This window comes from Schistocerca cancellata, chromosome 5 (assembly GCF_023864275.1).
Source record: "Schistocerca cancellata isolate TAMUIC-IGC-003103 chromosome 5, iqSchCanc2.1, whole genome shotgun sequence".
Taxonomy (NCBI): Eukaryota; Metazoa; Arthropoda; class Insecta; order Orthoptera; family Acrididae; genus Schistocerca; species Schistocerca cancellata.
Window position 1 is genome coordinate 517,248,025 of NC_064630.1, and position 24,720 is coordinate 517,272,744.

Below are 24,720 nucleotides of genomic sequence, written 5' to 3' on the forward strand. Positions count from 1 at the left end.
CATTTAATGTGAACTATGTAGGCAGATTTGTCTTATGTCATTGTTGTTTTCATATTTGATTTAGTTATGTTTTTATTAATTTATATTTTTACTGTTGTAATAACATATCAATTGTTTCCTTTCCTTTTCTTTTCCATATTCACCTGTCATCTATGTGGAATGTCATCATCACTGCTCAATCATTATTAATGCATCTGCCCTCCACAAAATGACTTATTACTGGTGATGTGGAAGGTAAGATGATGATTTTAGTGATTTTTATCCCTGTGTGCAAAGTCATTTGACAAGAAATCAAGAATACAAACATTTCAATATTCATTGTAAAACTCGGAAACCACAGCATAATTGTTTGAATGCAGACTTTTTAATGTTAAACCATTTAGCAGTAGACAGTACAAATTTGTCCTCTAATTTTAATATGAAACAAAGTAATTTGCCCAAGGAATTTTCGCTAACTGTTAATGAAAGAACCGAAAAGTTTGGCAGTGTAAACAATATTTGTGGAACTACGAATACTTCAGGAAACTCTGGGATGCTGAAAATTAACAATGACTCGTCAAATGACAGAATGAAGGCTGTTAATAGCTGTCCTGAGACCCAATTGAAATTTCAAATACCACGCCTACAGAAACTTCGTAAAGATTCAGATAAAGAAAACATAGCAGAAGGGGATGATTCAGATTCAGATGAAATAGCATTTTCTTCACTGGCTACACTTGCAAAACAGTATTCTTTGAAGAATGTAACTCCTTCAGAAAAGAAGTTAGAAATACTGGAGATAAGTCAGTCTGAACTTTCATGCAGGGCACCAACAGTTCCATCTTTAAGAAATTGTGACAATACGACAAGTGAGATGTTCATAGATGCAGATAGTCGTGGAGCAGTCTGTGATGAACTAGTAAAATGCCACAGTGAAAGTTTTGGTTCTGCAGATGCTCTGGACACAGCAAGCAAAGATATAGTACCCCATATACCCCATTGTGAACAATATTCAAAAAATGAAGACAGACATTTGTCTATTGACGACATAGTTTCAACATCTGAAAGTGGAATGGCAGAGAGATTCAGCAAATTGTCAACACAGAATGCAGGTGAATCTGCAGGCCCATTAGGATCTCCAGTTTTATTAAATTTGTGTCAGAGTGATACAAAGTCAAAAGTTCAAATGCTTAATCATGTGCCTTGTTTAAGGAAAGTGAAGAGCAGTGACAAAACAACATCATCGTCTGGAAATCAAAACTTGTCTTCTTTGTCGGAAATTGTCAAAAATCATCTAGTACACAAATCATCTTCATACTGCAATAGCCCTCATGCAGTTAGTAATTATGAGGTTATGAAGTCAGAATCATGCCCACAGTTTGTTATACCACGTCTGCATATTGCACAAAAAAGGAGAGGTATATCTGAATCTTTGTCTGATGGTAGTCAAGATGTAAACACTTCTAGTATGGATAGTGCTATGGCAGATGAAGACAATGATACGGATAACTGGGTTATAGATTTGAAATGTGCTCTAAAGAACACACAAGGAGAGAGCACTAAAGATTCTGTTGTGGTTGACTACCCAACACAAGATAAACGTTTTCCTATTGACTTGACATCAGAAGATCATTTATTTGTTCCTAACTTACCTTGTTTATTGGATGCAAGTGATGCATTAAGAGATAAATATAGTCAGTCCAGGAGAGAACCATCAGCATTTGGTAAAGTGTTGTGCAGAAAGTGGAGAGTCCATCATGTAAAAAGTGTGTCCAAAAAGAGACAAATATCTGAAAGTATAAGCAGATTTACTTTCAATACTCCATCCCCAGATGATGTTATTTTGACCTATCTTAGATTGAAGTGATGAGTGTATTGTGCAGTTTGAAATATGGTGTTAAAATTTGTAGTGGTTGAAAAAGAACGACCTCTCAGGTAATTAATAAGAATCATTGACATTTTAAATCATTGTGCCGTACAGTATATGTTGTTTTCATTTAATTAGATTTTGTTAAGTCAATGGTATGGGCTTTTCTTTCTGTCTTTGGGACCAGGAACATTTACACTTTTATACAAACATTTTCTTTTTTTACTCCATTGTCCTCACTTGGGAATTCTCTGGTTCACTACTGTAAATCATTTGTCATTGTGTTCTGGTTTCATGTCTCTACATAGATATAACATTAATTCATTGGCTTGGGAGTACATTGTTGTTGAATAGTGAGCAACTGACAGACCTGTGCATACAGTTTGTTGGATGCAGTTTAAAACTCTTATTCACACAAACTACATTTCCTTTTGCTTAAGTGATATATTTTTACTCATTGAAAAAGTATTTCAATTAAAACTACAATTATTTCACTGAGGTATAAATTTGACGGTTCGGAATAATATTATCCCAATTTACTTCTGTGAAATTTTACAGGATAACAAATGTAAAGTTTCGTTGTTTCTCAAAAATCACCACTTAACTTTACAGTCTTGCTGTTTATTTAGAAAGACCATTTGTATCATTGGCATTCACTTTATTTCAGTGATTACATATATGTAAGTGTTTTGGGAGTGAAAATTGCTGTTAAATTCATTAGTAACCAAAATTAACAACACATTAAGATTTTATTCCTCTAAATGTACATGGTTATCAATGCAAGGTGCACATGTTAAAAAACTATATTGTGCTCTGTGTATGACAGTAACAGTTGAAACCACAGTGTCAGTTCAGCAGCGAATTTCTGTGCATGGACACACATGTAAGTGAAGTACAAAAAAAATTGATATTAAAAAAACAAAATTTAAACTGAAAATGTAGCTGTCATCAAAATACAATTATTACACACCTTTATTCATCTTGCTTAACATGAGGTTCACATGTGCAAGTTGTCATAAAAGCCATGGTAAGTAGTTGGTATAATATTTCTCTTGCAAAGAAGCTATAAAGTTGAATATTATCCCCTCTTAAGTTGGTAGTGGTGAGGAATATGTGAATGGCAACGTAGCTGCGTGTTCTATATGTGGCCTGCAGCCTCAGAGTTATGCAATGAATCATTTGCTTTGTACTCAGCACCATATTAATATTTGAAAAAACATGTTCCATGGTTTCTATTTCTTCACTATCAAAACTGTCACTCCAACCCATTTCATCCTTTCTCAATTTTCTGTTGTGGTCCAATCTGTAACCTTAGAATATGCCTCTTTGAAATAGGGGAAAAAATCACTTTGCCAGATCTCGGTCATGTATCATTTTCTACCTTGTTGTCCTGTAGCAGCTGTTGTATTCCATTGAGCTGGTAGATAAATGCTGATGCCCTTTTTTGGCTCTCTTATAATGCCATACATGCTGTCTCCTTCATTTTTAATGTGCTCCTTCTCTAAAGACTAAATTGAATCAATTGACAGGTTAGCTACACTGAGGAAACACATGATAAAGACAAATCTGCTTTGATGTTGGCCACTGCAGTCATCATAAATAGAAAGAAAATTTCCAGTGCCCTCATCCCACATTGACAATCTTCTTTTCTCTTCCTTAGGTTACAGATAGTAAAATTGTAAGTGACGAGTCTTCATTAGTAGTAGAATAAAGATGTGTCAAAGTAGGGAGAATTCAGTAGCTGCTGGAGATTAAAGCAGGCACACAGGAATGTATTGTCATTCTGGCTCTTCATCTTGTCAGTAATGTTTCTCTGCAAACACCATAATTATCTTTATTCAGTAAATGTCTGCCTGTGGTATCTTCCAAGGTAGCTTTTCTTCCCGGATCTGGATCCGTGTGTGTCTCCCACACATCATAGTTAACTTTTTTTTCTTTCTTTTTAAAAAATCCTAGTTTGTACTCAGCATTAAAACTTTTTCGTTCATCCAAGCAGAAGAAAAATATATATATATATATAAACAAAGATGATGTGACTTACCAAATGAAAGTGCTGGCAGGTCGACAGACACACAAAAACGAACACAAACATACACACAAAATTCAAGCTTTCGCAACAGACTGTTGCCTCATCAGGAAAGAGGGAAGGAGAGGGAAAGACGAAAGGATGTGGGTTTTAAGGGAGAGGGTAAGGAGTCATTCCAGTCCCGGGAGCGGAAAGACTTACCTTAGGGGGAAAAAGGGATGGGTATACACTCGCACACACACACACACATATCCATCCACACATATACCATAGGTATTACTCGCACACACACACATATCCATCCGCATATACACAGACACCTGTCCTTTTTCCCTCTAAGGTAAGTCTTTCTGCTCCCGGGATTGGAATGACTCCTTACCCTCTCCCTTAAAACCCCAATCCTTTCGTCTTTCCCTCTCCTTCCCTCTTTCCTGATGAGGCAACCGTTGGTTGCGAAAGCTTGAATTTTGTGTGTATGTTTGTGTTTGTTTGTGCGTCTATCGACCTGCCAGCGCTTTTGTTTTGTAAGTCTCATCATCTTTCTTTTTATATATATATAAGAGTGTTACCTATTTAATATTATTCTACATTTTCAAAAAATTCTATATGATCCCTAATCCCTTGCATAATAACCTCTGATGTGTGATATTTGGTGTGCTTGCATCGTTTCCTGTAACTCTGTATAGATTCAGGACTAGTTTTTGCTGAAATTGCTTTTACCCACTGATCACTAATACCAAACATATTCAAAATCATTGTTTTACTACACATTTGAATGCCACCATAGAACTGCCAAACACTAATTATTTGATCTCACAAGCCTCATGCTGTACCACTGTAAAGGATGATATATCACAGAAATTTGATCTGGTGTCTAGTTATGATGTTTGTTCTTTCATGTTTGCAAGCTATACCAATAAAGATAGCATGTACAGTCATATTACACCAGATAAAAGTGAGGTTGGACAATGAGAAGACATGTGACTCCATTGATAGTTAAGATAGTATTGTTCTGAACCGTTGAATTGTATTAGTATTGAATTAAAAAGACTGAATTGGTATTTTCTTTTTACAATCCTTTTGTCACTATACTGCGGCAGAATTTTAATGTAGATTGTGGTGTTATTAGTGATTCATTGGTCTCAAATAATGTGCACTTGTGATTGATTTTTATTTTTTTATGTATTTATTACAGTACAATGACAATTTGCTCACATATGGTACAAATTTCTCTCTTCATGTGATAGAATTAGTTTTTTAAAGAAAATGAAATCATTGTTGAAAATATGGTTGTGCATATTGCGACTATTGATTTTTATATGTTTAATAAAGAAAATTCCCATTTGTTTTTTTATTTAGCTGTGCCAGCTTTATCTCTGTTTGTATGTGGCAAAGATACTCAATCATCTTCCTTCAGAGAGACATTTTCTGTTCTTAAGTCAAGTTGAAAAATGGGCAAAGAAGTTATTTCATGCCTTTTCCCAAAACATTATTCTTAAAATTCTTTCTTTTTTGGAGTAGAACTACATGGTTCAGATCTTAAAAGTATGCCAAGCTATTTCCATGTGTGTTGCGAATGGTAAGAACTGAGCTTCCCATATTTGGTATGTGGGATTATCAACTTGTATATCACTTGGTTATAATTGTGTTCTTTCTCTTAAAACTTCTGATTGCTGTTTTGTTTAAGATATATGCATAAAGCATAACAGAAGGCAGCAATTTCATGCTTTAAGTGCACCATCTGTCTGCAAATCATCAAGAACAATACAAATTATAAACCAAAATTGAGTATAAAGCCTATTCCCTACACACGACACCTTGTCTAAGCTATGTACTTGATAATGGCTTTAAAATTCTAAAAAAGTTACAGAATGAAGAGGTGGTTTGTGTTGGTATAAAGTAAATGGAGAAAAGCCACCTTCATTTAATAAACTTATGGTTGTGGAGCCCAGTATGAAGATGATGTAATATATAAATCGAAAGCGGCATTTGCATTTGGGAACAGCAGCTTTAGAGACACAATACTTAGTTCTGTGGTAGTGAAATACCAATCTAAAAAATAAAAAAAAGCATAAAGTATGCATAGAAAAGATTTTTTTAAATTTCTGATTGGTTAAATTAGGGTGCACAGAGAAAAATTACTCCTGCTGTCGTGTCATAACTGATGTGCCCATGTGTGTATTTATTCGTGGTAGGTATAGATTGTTAAATCTCAGGAACAGCTGTTGTCAGCCGCACGTTGGTAAGCTATTTCTTTCCACAAAGTCCTGTATTAAGCTATCTGTCATCATTCAGCTGGGGACTATTGGATTGGTGCACAAGTTTGTAGCATTTTTCCGTAAGTTTAACACACACACACACACACACACACACAAATGGTTCAAATGGCTCTGAGCACTATAGGACTTAACATCTATGGTCATCAGTCCGCTAGAACTTAGAACTACTTAAACCTAACTAACCTAAGGACAGCACACAACACCCAGCCATCACGAAGCGGAGAAAATCCCTGACCCCGCCGGGAATCGAACCCGGGAAGCCGGGCGTGGGAAGCGAGAACGCTACCGCACGACCACGAGATGCGGACACACACACACACACACACACACACACACACACACACACACACACACACACACGGGACAGAAACTTTAGTCATCAATAATATATTCACCTTCACTATTTACAGCAGTCTGCCAATCTGGGGTTGTTGTTGTTGTTGTTGTTGTGGTCTTCAGTCCTGAGACTGGTTTGATGCAGCTCTCCATGCCACTCTATCCTGTGCAAGCTTCTTCATCTCCCAGTACGTACTGCAGCCTACATCCTTCTGAATCTGCTTAGTGTACTCATCTCTTGGTCTCCTTCTACGATTTTTACCCACCATGCTGCCCTCCAATGCTAAATTAGTGATCTCTCGATGCCTCAGAACATGTCCTACTAACTAGTCCCTTCTTCTAGTCAAGTTGTGCCACAAACTCCTCTTCTCCCCAATTCTATTCTATACCTCCTCATTAGTTATGTGATCTACCCATCTAATCTTCAGCATTCTTCTGTAGCACCACATTTCGAAAGCCTCTATTCTCTTCTCGTCTAAACTATTTATCATGCATGTTTCACTTCCATACATGGCTTCACTCCATACAAATACTTTCAGAAATGACTTCCTGACACTTAAATCAATACTCGATGTTAACAATGATTATGTGACTGTAGAAATAACGTAGTTTTGGGGCGAAGAACTTGTTGACACATGTTTGGAGTGCACTTTCATCTGGAAAGGAAATCCCCTGAAGGTTGTTTGATAGAGAGTGAGAAAGGTGAAAATCTGAGGGCACAAGATCAGGTGAATAAGGTGGGTATGGGAAGACCTCCCAACCCAACTCCTGTATAACGTTCTTTGTCAGTTTAGCAATATGCCGGCAGGCATTACCGTGGAGTAGCATTACTTCATGCAGTGTTCCTGGTTGTTGTTCTTGGATTGTATCTGCAAGACATACAGTGTTGGCAAAAAATGTCAGCAGTGATGGTTACACCTCAGGGATCAATCCGTAGTACACCCCACAGTCGCTGTTCCACCAGATGCATAACATTATCTTTTGTGGATGCTCACAGGTCTTTGTACAGAAAGTTGCTGCTTTGTGCTCGCTCAACCATTCCTTTCTTTTTCTTGTGTTTGCATACAAACAACTTTTCTCATCAGCAATAACAATACATGATAGGAATGATCACAGTTCATCACATCTGCTCGTTCTCGAGTACACTGACATGGGTCATTGTGGAGTAATGCATTTAAATTATCTTCATCAAACCCCAAAGGTCTTTCTGAATGTGGAGGGTTACCAATGTCAAAACAGTCCTCCTTAAAATGAGAAAACCATTTTCTTGCCATGTTCTGTCCAGTTGCATTCTCTCTGTACATGGCACAGATTTCACCAGTAGCCTCCATCGCTGTCACCCATTTATTGAACTGAAATGTCGGAAATGTTCCAATTTCTCCACTTGGCACTCCATTTTCTAGCATCCATAGCTCTATTCACTGTCTTCGAATGACAAAATGACAGGTATGTAAATTCAAACTGCAACAGTGAACTAAAAATTGATATAAACCCACAGCAACCAGAATACCAACATGAAAACAGAAACACTGTGAACGTAAGTGCCAATTTAATAATTACATGTGATGTCCCATGAGGTTCCGTGATAGGCTCTTCATTTTTTCCTGGTTTTGTTAACGACCTTTCACAGTAACATTAGCAGATGCCAAGCTTGTTTGTTTAGCAGATGACACAAACATTGCAATAAACAGCAACTAATGTATAGTTTTAGAATTACTGGCAAATGAAATTTTCATAGACATTAGTAAACGGTTCCTGGCCAATTCTTTAGCACAAAACTTTGAAAAGATACATTATTTAAAGTTCAGAACTTGCAAGAGGTTTCTTCACAGTATATGTCTAAAATGTGAAGGCAAGCAGACAGACTGGTTAAGAGTTTTACATTCTTGAAATTACAACTAGTTAGTAAGTTTAGTTGGGTGGAGCATTCCACAGAACTGCTGAAGCACTGAAACAAATCTTTATTTGCTGTGCAGATGTTGTTAATATAGGAGATGTAAAAATGAAAAAGCTAGCATACTTCCCTTACTCTTATTACCTAATATTGTAATGGAGTAACTTATCAAGCCAAGTTGAAGTTTTCAGAGCTCAAAAAAGTGTAACACAAATTATTTGTGGTGTGAACTCAAAAATGTCCTGCAGAGGTCTGTTCAAGGAACTAAGGATCATAGCTGCTACTTGCTAATTTGTTTCTTGACTGAAATTTGTCACATATAGTATGTCTTTGTTTTTTTTCTTTTTCAAACCAACACCTTAGTTCATTAAATTAGTTCTAGAAAGAAGAGTAATCTTCATAAAGATTGGAAGTCTTGTCTTTTGCCCTAGAAAGGTGCCCATTATTCAGGAACACACATTTTAAATAACTTACTAACATATATAAAAAATTTAACAAATAAGGAAGTTCATTGTTAGAGGAGCCTACAGAAGTTATTGGTGGCCAATTCTGTTTCCTTCATTGAAGAATTTTGTGGTGGAACTGATCGATGTACATAGTATAAATAATATGTAAAATATTACTTCTGCACATCTGTGCTGTAATATGATTAATTTAAATAGTATCATAAACGAATTTTCTGTTTGGAGCGTTGCGACAGTAGACCAAGGAGTATCATAAGCATCTCAACACATTGTCCAGTGTAACTTAGGAAAAACGGTACCTTGAGATATTTACTCATTCTTGATAGTTTTCGGTGACTTGTCTTAGGTGCCTCTCATCATGTATTATCGAACGTAAGATTTGATATAAAATTTTTTTCTTAGGAAGGACAGTCCTTTAATAAACAGAAGTAGTGTTGCGAAATGGTCAAGCATTAAAAAAAGTTATTGTAGCTCATGTGTCACATTTGCTTTCTAGAGGATCAGCTGAGGTAGGTGGAAGAATGTGGCATAGGCAAAGTACAGGTAAAATGAGAGACGTCAATGGAAGTCAGTAAAAATGTATGAAAACAGGATCAGCTGAGAAAGGCCAAGCAAGAGCAGTTACAGGCTTGCTTAATGAAAAGCATAGTTAAGAGGAGGACTGATAATCTGATTGGTATGGGGTGGTCAGGGGACTAGAGGAAGGTACCAGAAACAGGTCTTGGATGTGGATTAGTGATGGTTGAGGCCGGGTGGATTCCAATGGTATAAGATTTATTTGACAGATTGTTGGCACCTGTACAGATCTGAGGACCAAATTTTTGCTTGAAGCTCCAGGTGACATGGTATTGTGATCAGTTTCATTTGGCACTTAACATAGAGTTGAAGAGTATGCTTAACATGAGAATGGTAAACCTGGCTCTAACTGTAGTTAGTGTGTGGTTGTTCATACTAGTGGACAGTTAGACACTTTGGAGTACACATGTGACCATTCCAAACGAGTACACCTGTTAAGCCTATGTTAATGCATAAAAGTTAGCAGTAGGATCTGTACACAGCATTAAAGGAACTCACATGGATCAGCAATTTAGTCTGTGTGTTGTTAATTGTGACGGCAAGGTCTGAATGGACTGAAAAGTAATATACACAGAGTTGGTGATGATACCAATATTTGTGAGGTGCTTTTGTGAAATGAAATGACATCTCATGTGCCTGCCCTGCTTGTACATCAGATTCACCCATTACTCATCTGCAGGAGCTTATTGGATACCTGCATGTGTAGTAAAGCTGTACACCTTCTCATAAATCCCTACTTGCCAGAGTGCACATGCACGCTCGCATCTCTCTCTCTCTCTCTCTCTCTCTCTCTGTGTGTGTGTGTGTGTGTGTGTGTGTGTGTGTGTGTGTGTCAACGCTCCATTGATTTAACGTTACTTGCTGTACCTTCAAGGTCAACTAACCTCAATCCTAGTGAGTGCTTTGAAGATTAAAGTCAGTTGAGGTCCCAGTGACAGCCAGAATGAAAAGAAATGCAACTAGTGTCTGGAGAATGCTTGAAGAGGACTCCTGCTGTTCAGTGTTCTTTCAGGACTCACTTCCCAGTTTTAACCAAGATCTTGCATGTGAGTATGCATGTCAAGAATGTTCGCTGTTTGTGGTTGCTACACAGTTCAACCCAGGAGCAAAAGCTTTCATATTTCGTGTACCATTGACAATCTTAATGTGTTTTAGTAGCAGCTGTTCAAAATCTGATGCATCTGCATTCTTAATGATGATATTTGTCTCCTAAACCAGACAAGAACAAGGAAAGTAGGTGATGCAAGTGGGCACTTCAAAAATTAAGAGCAGGCTATTGTGCTGGAATGTCTGCCTCAACTTCTCAAGGGCAAAAAAACAAAAAAAGTCCAATAGAAAGGTCAATAGAATTTCTGTATGGGAATTCATTCCATCATGAGAACACATGTCCAAAATCAAAATACTTGCAACATCAACACCTTTAACTCCAAACCTGATTCCAGATGTTGCCTTAATCTCGTTTTTAAACTGTAAGGAACCATCTGTGTGAATCATTTAAAAACTCTACTTAGAAAAACAGTCTAGTTCACAGAAATCACGTTTATTGATGACTGGGTTCATTCCAAAGATGGACCGTCGTCACAACATACTACGAGGCTTGTGTGTGGAGATGAATCCCTGGAGCAGGAACTGCAGAAGTCTCCAGATGGTTTCAACTGCTGAATTAATCAGCTGTTCATAGCATTTGGAGGATTCTGCAGTTCCTGCTCCGCACATCCATCTCCAGACATCAACTTTAGAATATGGTCTGAAAATGGTCTGCATTTGCATTGAAGCTGGTCACTAGTAAATGTGATTTGTGCGATCTAGTCTCCTTCCCTATGTACAATTGTGCAAATCAGTCACTGTTTTCCCAAAATGTTTTTGAAAGTATATCATTTCAAAACATTGAAATGATCTTACATAGTCTTCACATGGAGGCATACAGAGAAGCTTTCACTAAGTGGTTTGAGACGCTTCAGTGGGGTATGAAACTGCGAGGGGAGTTATTTGTAAAGATGTGAAGGTAAGTTTTAAGAAAGGTACATGTATTAAGGCGACCTATACTTCCCACATGGCTTCATAAATGTGGGTCAGCTATGGATATTTTTCTTATAAAATAATTTTGTATTTTTCAAAATTCATTTTTCCTAAAGAGGGCTATTGCAAAGGAACAGCTCTACTTACTCATCGTCATTAATACATACGTCTTCACATTGTTCAGACTGTTACAAATCACACAGTGATAACCAGGTTTAAACCCATTTGTGATATGGAGTTCTCTTTTATCATTCAGCAGAATGTTTTGAATGAGGAATTTGACCCAGGTCAAACAAATATTTAGCATTTTGTGGACTGTAAGAATTGATACTCGGATCTTAAGTAAATGTTTTAATCACTGTGTGATCTTTCTTTTGGTCTCTTTTCACTTTTAGGTTCTTGTGTTATTTTTACAGTCTTGCACTGTGATGGGTAACAGTTTATCCAGATCTTTTGACACATCAATTCAGTCAGTTATATTGGAACCCATGAGCCACCAACTAGCCAATTTACATTGGAGAGCCAAAGAAACTGGTAAACCTGCCTAATATCGTGTAGGGCCCCCGCGAGCTTGCAAAAGTGCCGCAACATGACGTGTCATGGACTTGACTAATGTCTGAAGTCATGCTGGAGGGAACTGGCATAATGAATCCTGCAGGCCTGTCCATAAATCCATAAGAGTATGAGGGGATAGAGATCTATTCTGAACAGCATATTGCAAGGCATCCCAGATATGCCCAATAATGTTCATGTCTGGGGAGTTTGGTGGCCAACGGAAGCGTCTGGACTCAGAAGAGTGTTCCTGGAGCCACTCTGTAGCAATTCTGGATGTGTGGGGTGTTGCATTGACCTGCTGGAATTGTCCAAGTTCGTCGGAATACACAGTGGACATGAATGGATGCAGGTGATCAGACAGGATGCTTATGTGCATGTCACCTGTCACATTCTTATCTAGATGATTAATGGGTCCCATATCACTCCAGTTCCACACACCCACACCATTACAGAGCCTCCACCAGCTTCAAAAGTCCCCTGCTTATATGCAGGGACCAGGATTTCATGAGGTTGTCTACATCTACATCTACATGGATACTCTGCAAATCACATTTAAGTGCGTGGCAGAGGGTTCATAGAACCATCTTCACAAGTCTCTATTATTCCTATCTCGTATAGCGCGCGGAAAGAATGAACACCTATATCTTTCCATCCGAGCTCTGATTTCCCTTATTTTATCGTGATGATGGTTCTGCTCTATGTAGGTCGGTGTCAACAAAATATTTTCGCATTTGGAGGAGAAAGTTGGTGATTAGAATTTTGTGAGAAGATTCCATCGCAGTGAAAAACACCTTTCTTTTAATGATTTCCAGCCAAAATCCTGTATCATTTCTGTGACACTCTCTCCCATATTTCGCGATAATACATGTCGCGTTTCTTTGAACTTTTTCGATGTACTCCGTCAGTCCTTCCTGGTAAGGATCCCACACCGCGTAGCAGTATTCTAAAAGAGGATGGACAAGCGTAGTGTAGGCAGTCTGCTTAGTAGGTCTGTTACATTTTCCAAGTGTCCTGCCAATAAAATGCAGCCTATGGTTAGCCTTCCCCACAATATTTTCTGTGTTCTTTCTAATTTAAGTTGTTTGTAATTGTAATTCCTAGGTATTTAGTTGAATTTACGGCTTTTAGATTAGACTGATTTATTGTGTAACTGAAGTTTAACGAGTTCCTTTTAGCACTCATGTGGATGACCTCACACTTTTCGTTATTTAGGGTCAACTGCCACTTTTTGCACCATGTAGATATTTTTTCTAAATCGTTCTGCTTTTTTTTTTTATCTTCTGATGACTTTGTTAGTCGATAAACGACAGCGTCACCTGCAAACAACTGAAGACGGCTGCTCAGATTGTCTCCCATATCGTTTATATAGGTAAGGAACAGCAAAGGGCCTATAACACTACCTTGGGGAACGCCTGAAATCACTTCTGTTTTACTTGATGACTTTCCATCAATTACTATGAACTACAACCTCTCTGTCAGGAAATCACAAATCCAGTCACATAACTGAGACGATATTCCATAAGCACGCAATTTTACTACGAGCCGCTTGTGTGGTGCAGTGTTAAAGCCTTCTGGAAATCCAGAAATATGAAATCGATCTGAAATCCCTTGTCAATAGCACTCAGCACTTTATGTGACTAAAGAGCTAGTTGTGTTTCACAGGAACGATGTTTTCTAAATCAATGTTGACTGTGTGTCAATAGACCATTTTCTTCGATGTAATTCATAATGTTCGAACACAATTTATGTTTTAAAATCTTGCTGCATATGACGTTAACGATATGAGTCTGTAATTTAATGGATTACTCCTACTACCTTTCTTGAATATTTGTGTGAACTGGGCAACTTTCCAGTCTTTGGGTATGGATCTTTCGTCGAGCAAACGGTTGTATATGATTGTTAAGTATGGAGCTAATGCATCAGATACTCAGAAAGGAACCTAATTGGTATACAGTCTGGACCAGAAGTCCTGCTTTTATTAAGTGATTTAAGTTGCTTTAATACTCTGAGGATATCTACTTCTACGTTACTCATGTTGGCAGCTGTTCTCGATTCGATTTCTGGAACATTTACTACTTCTTCTTTTGTGAAGACATTTCAGGAGGCTGTGTTTAGTAATTCTGCTTTGGCGGCTTTGTCTTCCATAGTATCTCCATTGCTATCGCACAGAGAAGGCATTGATTGTTTCTTGCTGCTAACATACTTCACATACAACCAGAATCTCTTTGGATTTTCTGCCATGTTTCGTGACAAAGTTTTGTTGTGGAAACTGTTATAGGTGTCTCGCATTGAACTCTGCGCTAAGTTTTGAGCTTCTGTAAAGGATCGCCAATCTTGGGGAGTTTGCGTCTGTTTAAATTTGGCATGTTTGTTTTGTTGTTTCTGCAAGTGTTCTAACCCGTTTTGTGTACCAAGGAGGATCAGCCCCATTGTTTGTTAGTTTATTTGGTATAAATCTCTTAATTGCTGCCTTCACATCCATCCACTTGATGCAGTTTGAAACAAGACTTGACTGACCAGACAACATGTTTCCAGTCATCAACAGTCCAATATCAGTGTTGACGGGCCCAGGCAAGGCATCAAGCTTTGTGTCCTGCAGTCATCAAGGGTACACGAGTGGACCTTTACCTCCAAAAGCCCATATTGATGATGTTTCATTGAATGGTTCGAATGCTGACACTTATTGATGGCACAGCATTGAAATCCACAGAAATTCGCAGAGGGGTTGCACTTCTGTTATGTTGAACGAGTCTCTTCAGTCCTCATCGGTCCCATTCCTGCAGGATCTTTTTCTGGCTGCAGCAATGTCAGAGATTTGATATAATATGCAGTTCAGAACCTGTAAGAGATTTCCTTCCAGCATGAGTATAACATATGAAGACATGCAGTTTGAAGAGGTTGACAGTGTTAAATTTCTGGGATTACAACTCGATAATAAATTCAGCTAGGAAGGGCATACCACAAAATTGCTTAAGCGTCTACACAAGTCTGTATTTGCTGTGAGAATGATGTCAGATGTGGGAGATATAAATATAAAAAAACTTGCATACTTTCGTTCTGTTATATCATATGGAATCATATTCTGGGGCAACTTGTCAAACCAAGCAAAGGTTCTTAGGGTGCAAAAGCATGTGATAAGAATCGGTTGTGGTGTAAATTCAAGAACATCTTGTAGAAACCTGTTCAAGGAACTTTGTATTCTAACCACTGCTTCTTAGTATATTTATTCCTTAATGAAATTTGTTGCAAGTAATACATCTATATTTACAACCAATAGCTTAGCAAATAGTATCAATGCTAGGAATAAGAACAATCTACATAAAGACCTAAAATCACTTGCCTTGGTCCAAAAAGGGTCCAATATTCGGGAACCCACATTTTAAATAAATTGCCAGCAAACATTAAAAACTTTGTTTCAGATAAAGCACGGTGTAAACAGAGTTTGAAAGACTTTTTGATAGGCAACTCCTTCTACTCCATAGATGAATATCTTAACAGAGACTGTTAAGCCAGCTTAAGTAAAAATATCTGTTAGAGTTCAGCTTCGACAACACTCAAGATTAGGTATTTTGTGTCTGATAAATTTATTAATAGTGCATAACATTGTTTCATTCTGACAGCCTGTTAATTCTGTAAATATTATCTGTTCCAGTTTATTGCATTGTACAGGGTGTTTATAAATGAATATCAGGGTTTTAACACTTTATAATACGTATTATATTAAACTTACAGTTATAAATGATATCTCAAATGAAAGAGCAACTCAAACAGTTTTACCAAGAACATTATAAATGTTCAATATGAGCACCATTTGTCACCCGGCACACATCAAGTCTATAGCTGAGTTGTTCCCAAACGTTGATAAGTGTGTCTTCAGTGATTGTAGCAATAGCTGCTTCAATCTCGTTCCTTAATTCAGGGAGGTCTGCAGGTAGCAGAGGCATGTACACACAATCCTTGATGAAGCCCCAAAGGAAAAAAAATCACATGGCGTTAGGTCGGGTGAGCGTGGAGGCCATGCAAAGCAAGCCCTGTCATTGGTGTTTGGGAAGAACTCGGCTATAGACTTGGTGTGTGCGCTTTTGTCTTCCTGCTGAAGGGTCATAATGCTCGACTTCATATGCGACATACGACAAATGATGAAGCGTACGGTACAGTCAAAAGTAGCACTTTTGTAACTTTCCTGGTAGTTCTACTTTATGCACAGGTGTAAAAATCCACACCGAGTCTCCTAGTCTGTATCTCACTGGGTGGTGCTTGGCATTAGAGTGCTCTCGGTCTTTCTCTTGGATATCCAGGGTCCGTATATGAGCCAGTTGCCTTGCTTCTTCAGTCCTGGTGACAAGGTATTCCACACAATCATCTCAAGTATCTTCCAGTTGAAATGATTACAGCATATAAACTGTAATTTCACCTCGCAATTGTATAACAGAAAGAACAGTGTGAAGACTGTAGTGTCTTGCTTCGCTACGTTGCACGTGAATGTCGCAATGGGCAGTACTCTAACCCAATCTCTCTGTTCGACATCAGCATATATTGAGAGCATATCTGCTAACGTCTTATGAAAGCATTCTTTGAAGCCATTCATCTGTGGGTGGTGGGCATATTTCATTCTGTGGCTGATGTTACAATGTGAAATTACCTTTAATACTAGTCTCGACTGGAAAACAGTTCCACAATCTCAAGGTTGTTACACAGGGTGCTCTGTGCTTAAAAATATCTTCTACAATGAACTTTCCAATTTTTGGAGCTTTGATGACAGCATAGCGGATGAAGCAGCCAGTGCAGACTGTTATCCATTGATTTTCGTTTGTTGTCTGTGAGAATCTCCCATGGAGGTCACATACTATTTGGTGGAATAGTGCTGCCGCAGGTGGGATTGTTACCAGATGCCCTGCTGTGCTACAGTGTTGACATTCTCTGTAATAGCTCAAGTAGTGTGTAACAGTTTGGTAGAGAGCTGGACAGTGACAGCTGCTGATGAGCTTCTGGAGCTTCATGAAAATACTTGTGGATATCTGGCAATGGGATGGGATGATGAGCAATCATTTATGCCCCACTGGTTCACAGTTCATCTTGTACAGTACCTCATTTCTTAATTGGAATTCTCCTTTGGTTGGTTCCTTCTTCTTCAAGGCTTCTAATATTTTCAACAGTTCCCTTTTCTTCAAGGCTTCTATGGTTTTCAATAGTTACCTCTGCTCAGCAGTGGTGCCATTTAATGCAGTGATGACAGATTTAATTCACACTGCTGTGTTCTGCCAAAGGATTTGTGTAAAGGCAGTACGCATCCTTGTTTGCGTTTGCTTTTGTAAACTGCTATGGTGTCATACTCCTGAGGCCTCTATGTCTGTCTTACCAGTTGATCCAACGGATCCTTCAGGCTAGTGTGTCTGCATTCTCGTCATACAGACTGGAGATGATGTTAGCATGTCCTTAAGAATAGGGAAAGGTTTTTCTTGCTACTTATTTCAGGAAAATTAGGAATCTCACTGCAATAGCTCTTGCAAGGGTCGTGCCTTGCCACAGAAGTCCTCTATGAATAGTCGAGTAGTATGAGCACATTTCAACAAAATTCCTCACATCACAAATGTGCTGAGAAAATAACTGCTGTTATTGTTATGCGGTCTGCATTGACATATACTAGATGCACCACACATTGTCTGTTTATAATGTCAAAGCAGGTTGTCCAGCAATGTTTGAAGGTGGATGGTGCATTACACAGTTCCAAACAGCATAACTTTAAACTTGTCGAGACCGTCAGAAGTAATTAAGACAGCCTTTTGCATTCAGCCTGGTTGGACTTGATTTGGCATTAGACTTTTTACGTGGCCACAGTTGAGAAATACTTTTCTCCTTTCAAGCATTGTAAATGATATCATCAGTGTGCAGCAGTGGATAGACATCTTTCTCCATGATTATATTCAGTTATCAGAAGTCAGTACAGAGTAGCCAAGAGCTGTCCTCCTTTCCAAGGATCACAGGAGAGGACCAAGGATCGCAGAAGAGGACTGATGATGAATCTTGCAGCATCTTCTGTACTTCCTTTCAGATAAGGTGTGTTCATATGGCATTTTAGTGTGGGCCACTTAGTATGTCTTTTCTCCACTCTGGATTTGAAAGCGTCTGAAAACTGGTTGGCTATAACTTGCAGATGTCATTCCTTGGTGAGACCAGATGCTATTGGCAGTTTGATAGTAGCTTCCTCCCCTGGGTAATGTGTAGTGGTAGTGGAGCACGATTCTTTGTTGTTGACATAAAGCTGCCATTCCTGGACTGGATTTGCTGTTCCTATGCACGTGTCTGTAGGGATGAGTTGTGGCTGCTGATATTTAGTGATCATAAGTTCTCTTTGACCACCTACAGTGCTCATGAATGTTGCTGGCATGTAGTTTCTTTTATGGTCCTGAGTTTCTTTTTGAAATCAACAAAAAGCTTCACAGTTTAACTGGGCATCTCGACTGATTACTGTAACTTATGTTGTTGATGAGCACGGTTTAACCTCTTCAGCATCAAACAACTGCACAGAGCACTATTTGTTCTGTGTGCTTGTTGGAATTGATTCGTCATTCTGATCTTTATCAGTATGTGTTTATTTCTGTTGCTTGCAAGAAGTCCCATCTGAGAATAACATTATGACTGCATTGTAACAAAATGATGAAACCAGTGCTGTGTGCAGTATATGTTTCTATTGACTGGATATATTTCCCATTTATTACCTTCAGTTTAATAGCTATCTTATTGTGGAACATTGTCTTTTATAGCTGACAGTGATAAGCATCCGCCATTACAGAAAAGATGCTCCTGAGTTGATTAATTGTCTTAATCTGTAGGATATTGTGTGTGGAATAACAGCAGTTTTTTGAAAAATTTGACAAAATAATAAAATGGTGGACTTTGAAACAAAGATGTAGTTTTGTTGTTTGTTTTTGGTCACGGTTTCTGCAATAATTAATGAATAAATTGAGATACAGTGTATTTTGAGCTGACAGAATGGATTGCGGGTGCACTAAAAAGATTTCTTTCCAAAATTTGGCTGAATTACTCCTCTGGCATGTTGACAAGGAGTAATAGGCTAATTATTTTTTATTTTAATTCACTCATTAGTTATTGCAAAAAACCATGACTAAAAACACACAACAAAATTATATCTTTGTTTCAAACATCCACCATTTTATTATATTTTCAAATTTCAGAAAAATGTTGGTATTATTCCATGCACAATATCCTACAGATTAAGAAAATTGCTTGTTTTTTTTTATTTCAGTTATGATTTGCAGACTGCAAGACTTCTGTCATGGACACACCTCTTTTTGTACACAGCAAGTTTGAACTCATCAGATGGGGGCTTAATGGCGACTGACTTTCTTAAAAAATCCGAAAATGTTGTCGAAGAATCAATAAATAGCGTGCAAAGAGATTTGTGGTGATTGCTTCGTTAGTTTTTAGAAAGCAAACGCAAAAATTGCTTATTTTATAGGCTGACTGAGGATAAAGGATCATCAGGTCACCACATTCAGTGGAACAGAGCCCAAGGAAGGGAGGAGGCAAAAATGATTGTACAGATGAAAATGAAATGGAGGAAAAGAAAATTATATAGAGCATTTAAATGACAGGATTTTGAGGATAAGGAATAAAAATCCAAGGTCAGAATGCAGAGAACAGGAATTACAGGGAAAGCCAGTTCTGAGTAAACAAAGATAGTTCAGGGGCAAAGTTGAAGGTGAAGAGATTCAGCCATGAGGGCTTACCAATACTCAATCTTCCTAACTTACCGAGTGTGAAAATTATTATTTAAATTTTAATCAGTGGAAAATCCAGGATGAATAATGACAATATTATGAAAAGGATAGACTGCTGTTCACCATATTGTGGAGATGGTGAGTCGCAGACAGGCACAACAAAAAGACTGCTAGGCAAGTAAGATTTTGGCCAAAAGGCCACCTTGTGAATTAGAAAACCCACTGAGACATTCGTGCAAATGCTACTTGGACACAATAACCACTGTCTCTCGGCTGCCAGAGACAGCAGTGTGTGTGTGTGTGTGTGTGTGTGTGTGTGTGTGTGTGTGTGTGTGTTTTGACTAACTTGTTTAGCAGTCTTTTTGTTGAGACTGTCTGCAGCGCAACATCTCCACTGTATGGTAAGCATAAGTGTAACCTTTTCATAATATTATCATTATCTAAGTTTCCTCACACAGTTCCTTTTTTCAGTTGTTTTTATCATTTTTGCTGTAATATCATATTAAGTATTTTGTAAAAAATAAAAAGTGTGTGTGTGTGTGTGTGTGTGTGTGTGTGTGTGAGAGAGAGAGAGAGAGAGAGAGAGAGAGAGAGAGAGAGAGAGATATCTGTTAATCCATGCACCTCTGTTGTTTTTTCTACTCAAATGCAGTGACATTGCTTCTGTTCCCTTGTGGGTTTTAAGATGCAATTGAGCAATTTTTATGTCTTGTGTAGAGTTTTGTGTACATTCCCTTTTAGAAAAATCTTCCTCATTCTTTATTTCCGCTTCAGCATTGTTTGTCATATAGGCATTTGTTTTACAGATTTATCCTACTTCTCAGCCCTTCTAGTTTAATTGTCCTAAGTCTGTTTCCTAATTGTCACAGTACTTTAGTTGTTCACTTTCATGAGTCTTGGTGTCGTTTGATCTTTTATGCTCTATCACCCTGTAGCATTGTTCCTACTTTCATTGTATTCAGAGTTACAGATGATTGATTTTGCCAACTAAAATTAGTTGTTTAGTAGCTGCTGTTGTTATGACCTCCAGACCAAAAACCAGTTTGGTGCAGCTCTCAACACTGTTCTTTTCTGCCAAGCCCTCTTAATCTCTCCATAACTATTGCGAGTACATAGCATTTAACTTTTTACTGTAGCCAAGTTGTGATCTCTCCAAATAACTTTTTTATCCCTTGCCCCTCTTCTGATATTCTGTATCTACTCAGTTATTGTTCAATTTATCCATTTAATCTTCAGCATTCTCCTCACCATCACAAGTCATGGTATTCATTACTGTCGTTACCCCATGAACCAAGCGTCACCATCCCGGATGATTCCCAGCTACTCTTAACACCTGCTCAAGAGGTAGACTGGGGATCATCTTGATTTGATCTTTCTTTCCATTATTATTTTTCCAAGATTTCTCAATTTCTTTTCACAATGAAATGAAATGATTGTGTGGCTTTGTTGGCGAGAAGGTCCCATTCGAGGAAGTTCGGCCACCGGTTTGCAAGTCTTATTTGAAGCGACTTACACATCGGTGATGAGGAGGGCAACACAACAACCCAGTCCACGAGTGGAGAAAATCTCCAACCTCGCTGGGAATTGAACTGTGGCCTGCTGCATAGCAGACAAGTGCGTAACCACTCAACTAAGCAGACAGACTCTTCTCACAATATGGCCTAAGAACTGGACAATTTTTTGGTTGACATGAGAAGAAAGGTGCCTCTAGATATGAGGGCACATTAGTTCTTCTTTTGATTTACTTTATGTGCAGCAACCTGTGCCAACACTGAACTTCCAATCCGTCAACACACAGCTTTTCTCTGGCCTTGAGGGTCCATATTTTGCAACCATGAAAGAAGACAGAAATCAAGAGTGTTTCAAGAAGCCAAGTCTTTCTCTTGTTTGTAATTGCTCTGTTCTGTCATATCTTGGTGAGCTTGTTCATAGCCACTTGCCCTACCATGATCTGCCTTCTTATCTCATCTTGCCAACTTCCTGCATAGCAAATTGTTGATCCAAGGTAGATGAAGGACGGCACAACCTCCATTTTCTTTAATCAGCCTGTGAGCTGAATCTGTACGCCTCAGTCAATTATCATGATTTTGGACTTGCCTGAGATTGATATCTAATCCATATGATAGACTAAATTGTTTACTTTTATCAATAGTTCAGCAAATTTCTCTTAGTTGCTGGCAAAAAACATGGTGTCATCATTGGCAAATTGGAGGTTGTTAAGAGTTCTTCCACCAAACTCTGCAAACACCCAACACAACAATTTCCAGACTACATTCAAAGACCTTTCATAAATCAAGGAAGTAGATGAAAATAAGAATGCTCACAATTTCTCAGATATTTGACATATGTTGAGGATTTGTTCACAACTTCCTTTTCCTTCAACAAAACCTGCTTGCCTGTGGATATGTGAGGCTGAATGACTGGTAAGTTAAACAGGTCACACCAATATTCAAGAAAGGCAATAGAAGTAATCCAGTAAATTACAGGCCCCTTATCATTAACTTCGATATGCAACAGGATTTTTGAACTATGTTCAAACAGTATGAATTCCCTTGAAGAGTCTATTGACATACATTAAACACATATTTAGAAAACATTATTCTTGTGGAACACAACTACTCTGTACTCACACGAAATATTAAGTACTACCAGCAAGGGATTTCAACTTGATTCCATGTTTCTAGATTTACAGAAGGCTCTGGACGCTGTACCTCACAAGCAGCTTGTAATCAAATGGTGTGCTTGTGAAATAGCATCTCGGTTATGTGCCTGGCTTTGCAATTTCCTGTCAGAGAGGTAACAGTTCATAGAAATGATGGAAAGTCATCGAGTAAAATGGAAGTGATTTCTGGCATTCCCCAAGGTAGTGTTATAGGCCCTCTGTTGTTCACATATGTATAAATGATGTAGAAGACAATCTGAGCAGCAGTCGTATGTTGTTTGCAGATGATGCTCTTCTCTATCGTAGATCGAAACAAATTGCAAAATGATTTAGAAAATATATCTGTATGGTGCAAAAATTGGCAGTTGACCCTAAATAATGAAATGTGGAGGTCATCCACAGGAGTGCTAAAAGGAATCCATTAAACTTCGGTTACACAATAAATCAATCAAATCTAAAGTCCATAAATTCAACTAAATACTGATGAATTACACTTACATACAATTAAATTGTGGAGAACACACAGAAAATGTTGTAGGGAAAGTAAACCAAAGACTGCATTTTTTAGGCAGAACACTTAGACTGCCTACACTGCACTTGGCCATACTCTTTTAGAGTTGCTGTGCAGTGTGGGATCCTTACCAGATAGATTCATGGAATATGTCAAGAAAGTTCAAAGAAGGGCAACACATTTTGTATTATTGACAAATAGGGGAGAGAGTGTCATGGAAGTGATACAGAATTTGGGGTGGATATAATTAAAACAAAGGTGTTCTTTGTTGCAGCTGAATCTCTTCTGTGAATGTGGACATATTTTGTTGATGCCAACCTACATAGGGAGAAATGGCCGTCATAATAAAATAAGGAAAATTAGAACTCGCACAGAAAAATATAGGTGTTCGTTTTTTTCTGTATGCAGTTAAGAGCAAAATTTGGCTTGTGTGGAATGTAAGAACACTAATTCGGTGATTGGAGCAGTTACTGATTGACACCTTCCTTGTGCATGGGGATGGAGATGGACTTCGACCATTATTCTGGCCACTCCTAAGTTTCCCATATTCTTTTACATGATGATTGCAGTCCATCAATACCTTCCTTCCCCATTTCTTTGATCAGCTCTGCATGATATGCTGTCTATATCAGGGGAATACAACTCTTCAGATGTTGAATTGCATTCTCTATTTCACTGTGTAAGGTTGAGGGTTCCAGTGTAAACTGCTCGACTGCTTGATTGTCAATGCTGTTTTTAATTCAATGATGTAACTTTTCACAGTATTGTTTCCACCTTGGAACAATGTCTTCCTTGTCTCCATAGGGCTGCCATTCTACTTGCCTCCCACCTACATGTAAGGGATAAATTCATTGGCAATGCTGTTGAGTTTTTTGAAGAGACCATGTACCTGACAGTAATATGATGATGTTCTATCTCATCAGACATGATTAATGAGCTATGATCTGTCTCTTCAATTCCTTTGTATTTCTCTGCACAGTTTCTTATATCTGTCTTGATCCTAAGTGGTGGAGATACCAGTTTTCTTCAGACTGCTTCTCTCTTTAATTAATTGTAATATGGACTGTGATATCCAAGGATGTTTTACACTTTGTGGTCGTTCTGGTGCCATGTTAGTAACACTGGTGCTTCCTTATTAGGGCTGGTTATGTGGAGTTTTCATCTTACAAGCTCACCAAATGCCTGAAGAGCTTCCTTGTTTGTGAGTCTGAGCTGTCTTACTCTGCTCTACATTGTAGATTTGAATGTAATCCGCATTTTCATGGAAACAGATTGTTGTGATGCCCACAGTCAGCTCCAGGAAGGATCTTCAGTCTTACCGAAATCTTCTGATGTCTTCATACTAACAAGGGAACATCCCCATCGCACCCCCCCCTCAGATTTAGTTATAAGTTGGCACAGTGGATAGGCCTTGAAAAACTGAACACAGATCAATCGAGAAAACAGAAAGAAGTTGTGTGGAACTATGAAAAAATAAGCAAAATATACAAACTGAGTAGTCCATGCGCAAGATAGGCAATATCAAGGACAGTGTGAGATCAGGAGTGCCGTGGTCCCGTGGTTAGCGTGAGCAGCTGCGGAATGAGAGGTCTTTAGTTCAAATCTTCCCTCGACTGAAAATTTTACTGTCTTTATTTTCGCAAAGTTATGATCTGTCCGTTCGTTCGTTGACGTCTCTGTTCACTGTAATAAGTTTAGTGTCTGTGTTTTGCGACCGCACCGCAAAACCATGCGATTAGTTGACAAAAGGACGTGCCTCTCCAATGGGAATCGAAAACATTTGACCGCTAGGTCATAGGTCAACCGATCC

At 38.3% G+C, this 24,720-nt stretch overlaps 1 protein-coding gene across 2 annotated transcripts in view; it reads left to right on the forward strand.

Moving 5' to 3' along the window:
* Positions 1–24,720, forward strand: part of LOC126188304 (protein HBS1) — a 201,463-nt gene that overhangs the window by 48,786 nt on the left and 127,957 nt on the right. The window contains exon 5 of one of the 2 annotated variants that reach the window (XM_049929896.1): positions 240–4,029. The exons of the other annotated variant lie outside the window; for it this stretch is intronic. Coding sequence (XP_049785853.1) covers positions 240–1,846 — 1,607 coding nt within the window. The 3' untranslated portion in view covers positions 1,847–4,029. Of the gene's footprint in view, positions 1–239; positions 4,030–24,720 lie in introns of those variants that run through there. 2 annotated transcript variants of the gene reach the window in all.